Here is a 2763-nt window from a genome sequence, read left to right on the forward strand (position 1 = left end):
TGAGGCATTTTGAGGTACAAGCATTTAAATTAAACAGTCTGTTCTCTTCATGGAAGAAGTTTTGGGAGGTGTTCTTACAGATGGGGATAGTTCACATTCAATGGGAGAGGACTAGGTATATGTACTTAAGGATATAAAAAAGCAATACAAAATAGAGAGGTATTGGCCCTGACACATGGGGGAGGAAGAGATCGAACGTCAAGAAAGTCTTCTTCAAGGTGCCAAGATGGCTTGGTGTGTTAATGATAATACATACACAGCATCATTTGCACTCTGCCCCAGAGAGGTCCAAAAGTAGAAAGCTATGAGCCTTAACGCCAATCCTGAGTTGTCTGATGGAGGAAAGTCAAGTACATAGGATAGGATAATCTTTGTCTTAATAAGCATTTTTGGGTAGTCTGTAATCCAATATCCAAAACATATTTTCTTTAAAATAAAGGACAAAATAGGGGAGTAGGATTCCTCTCCAGGACTCATCTCCACAGGACTTCCTCTCCCATGTCATAGAAACCTTTTCACCCTGGAAGCTCATTCTGTTCCTGGTAGAAGCGGCCAGCCCTCCAGCTCCTCCTAATTGTCTGGTTCCTCTCTGAACCTCCATTTTAAGGAGGAGGCCCCGACCAACCAGGTCTTCATTTGTCTCCAGGCTGCACTCCTGACTCATCTCCACAGGACATTCTCTTCCGTGCCCTTCCTCCCACAGGTAGCTTCCCCTCCTTCCTCCCCTTTTCATCTACCTTTTATGTGTAGTCTTCCTCCATTAGAAAGTAAGCTATGGGGGGGGGGGGCGGAGCCAAGACGATGCAGTGAAAGCAGTGACTTGCTTGAGCTCTCCCCCAAACCCCTCCAAATACCTGTAAAAAATGGCTCCAAACAAATTCTAGAGCAGCAGAACCCACAAAAAAAAAAAAAAAAAAAAAACAGAAAAAAACAAATTTCCAGCCCAAGACAGCCTGGGTGGTTGATCAGAAAGGTCTATCGCGCCAGGCAGGGAGGGGAGCGCAGTTCGGAGTGGGCGCGGAGGGCGCAGCGACCCCGGAGCAGGCCTCAGAGGACTGAATCGCGGGCAGCTGGGGCGGATTCCAGACTTCTCGCCTCTGGGATTCGGGGAGCGGGGGGTGGGGTGGGGGAGGGGGACTCTAGGCACGCTCGTCCATTCAATCCCATCGAAACTCCAACTCACCTGGAAGGCAGCTACAGGGACGACGGGGATCATCCCCTTCCCTCTCGGAACACCGCAGGGATCTCTGCAGGTGACTGGGAAGGAGAGCGCTCAGGCTTGGGCCCGGGGCTCAGGGCAGGAGCCCCAGGTCGGAGGGGCTCGGGGTGGGGCCGGAAAGCACCTGCCCGGCCCCATCGAGTTACAAAGGAGGGGAGTCGGGCTCAGAGCAGCGGACACCCCGGGCCGGAGCGGCGGCGCCCCCCGCCTCGTCCCTCCCCGCCCCCGGCGGCCGCCGCGGCACAGATGGACGAGGAGAAGGGGCCGGGCTGGAGCCCCGGGGAAGGGGAGGGGAGGCGACGCTGGGGGGGGGGGGAGGGACCCGGAAGCCCTCACTAGGACGGAAGCGGAAGTCTGCGTGGTCAGCACCGCCTGTTCCGGTCGCTCTCCGAGGTGGCTGCCGGAGCTCCTGCAGCTGCCTATCGGTCTCCGGCTGGGACTTCCGGGAAATGTAGTTCTGCGCCTCGGGCAGCCGTGTGCACCTGCTCCGAGGGCCGCGCCTGCTCCGAGGGCCGCGCCTGCTCCGAGGGCCGCGCCTGCTCCGAGGGCCGCGCCTGCTCCGAGGGCCGCGCCTGCTCCGAGGGCCGCGCCTGCTCCGAGGGAGGCGCCTGCTCCGAGGGAGGCGCCTGCTCCCCTTCCCCGCCCAGGTAATCAAAACCCATCAACAGACGCTGTGTTCGACAGCATGGCCATAGTGTGTACACACAAGTCCACAGCTGTGGTCCCCCACCTCTCCACCGGTTGTGATGTTTCATTAGCTCATTAAAATTCCTGTCTTCAACTGCCTTTTAGTATTAATTTTTGACACTTTCAGGGCCACAGTGTAGATAAATATGCCTTTTTTTTTTTTTTTTTTTTTGGCTTCTTGGTGAGGCAATCGGGATTAAGTGACTTGCCCAGGGTCACACAGCTAGGAAGTGTCAAGTGTCTGAGGCCGGATTTGAACTCATGTCCTCCTGACTCCAAGGCCGAAGCTCTATCCACGACACCACCGAGCTGCCCCGTATGCGTTCTTAATATATAATAATTGGGTTTTCAATCAAGAAGGCTAAGCAGTTAAAAAAAATATCCAGGGAGTGGACCCCTTCCAAAACTCCTTGCACCATCGAATCTCCTCCTCAACTCACCAACAATACTGAGGGAACGTTCAGGAAAAGAGATACAAAGAAGCAAGGTTAAAACACTTGGAGAAAAGGAAAGAGCTATAAGGTTAGATGGAGCTTTGAAGCCCACACGACCCTGCATTTGGTGCATTTTTCCCCTCAGCACCTCCACCCACACTTCCCTGTCTTCCTACTTGATCAGGTTGGGGGAAAAGGGCTGTGGGGTTCTTTTCCCTCTTTATCCTGCCATATTGTCCTGAGCTCTTCAGGTTCAGAGGTACTATTGCCCAGTACACAAGCCCAGCCAAAGGAGCTCCAGGAATATGGGTTTCCAGATGGCAACCATATTGAGCAGAGGCCCAGGTCCTCCCCACTTCCAAACTAGGGCCACTAGAGCCCCAAACCTGCAAGAGCTGCCTGCCCTCCCAGAGCAGCAAATTC

General features: G+C 54.4%; 1 protein-coding gene across 1 annotated transcript in view; it reads right to left on the reverse strand.

Moving 5' to 3' along the window:
* The window catches only part of LOC114041841 (zinc finger protein 90 homolog), a 2002-nt gene extending 605 nt beyond the window's left edge, over positions 1-1397 (reverse strand). Inside the window, exon 1 of the mRNA XM_027860479.1 lies at positions 1184-1397. Within this exon, the coding sequence (XP_027716280.1) occupies positions 1184-1216 (33 nt within the window). The 5' untranslated portion in view covers positions 1217-1397. The remainder of the gene's footprint in view (positions 1-1183) is intronic.
* Between the last annotated feature and the right edge of the window lie 1366 nt (positions 1398-2763).

This window comes from Vombatus ursinus, unplaced genomic scaffold (genome assembly GCF_900497805.2).
Source record: "Vombatus ursinus unplaced genomic scaffold, bare-nosed wombat genome assembly UNPS02014183.1, whole genome shotgun sequence".
Classification (NCBI taxonomy): Eukaryota; Metazoa; Chordata; class Mammalia; order Diprotodontia; family Vombatidae; genus Vombatus; species Vombatus ursinus.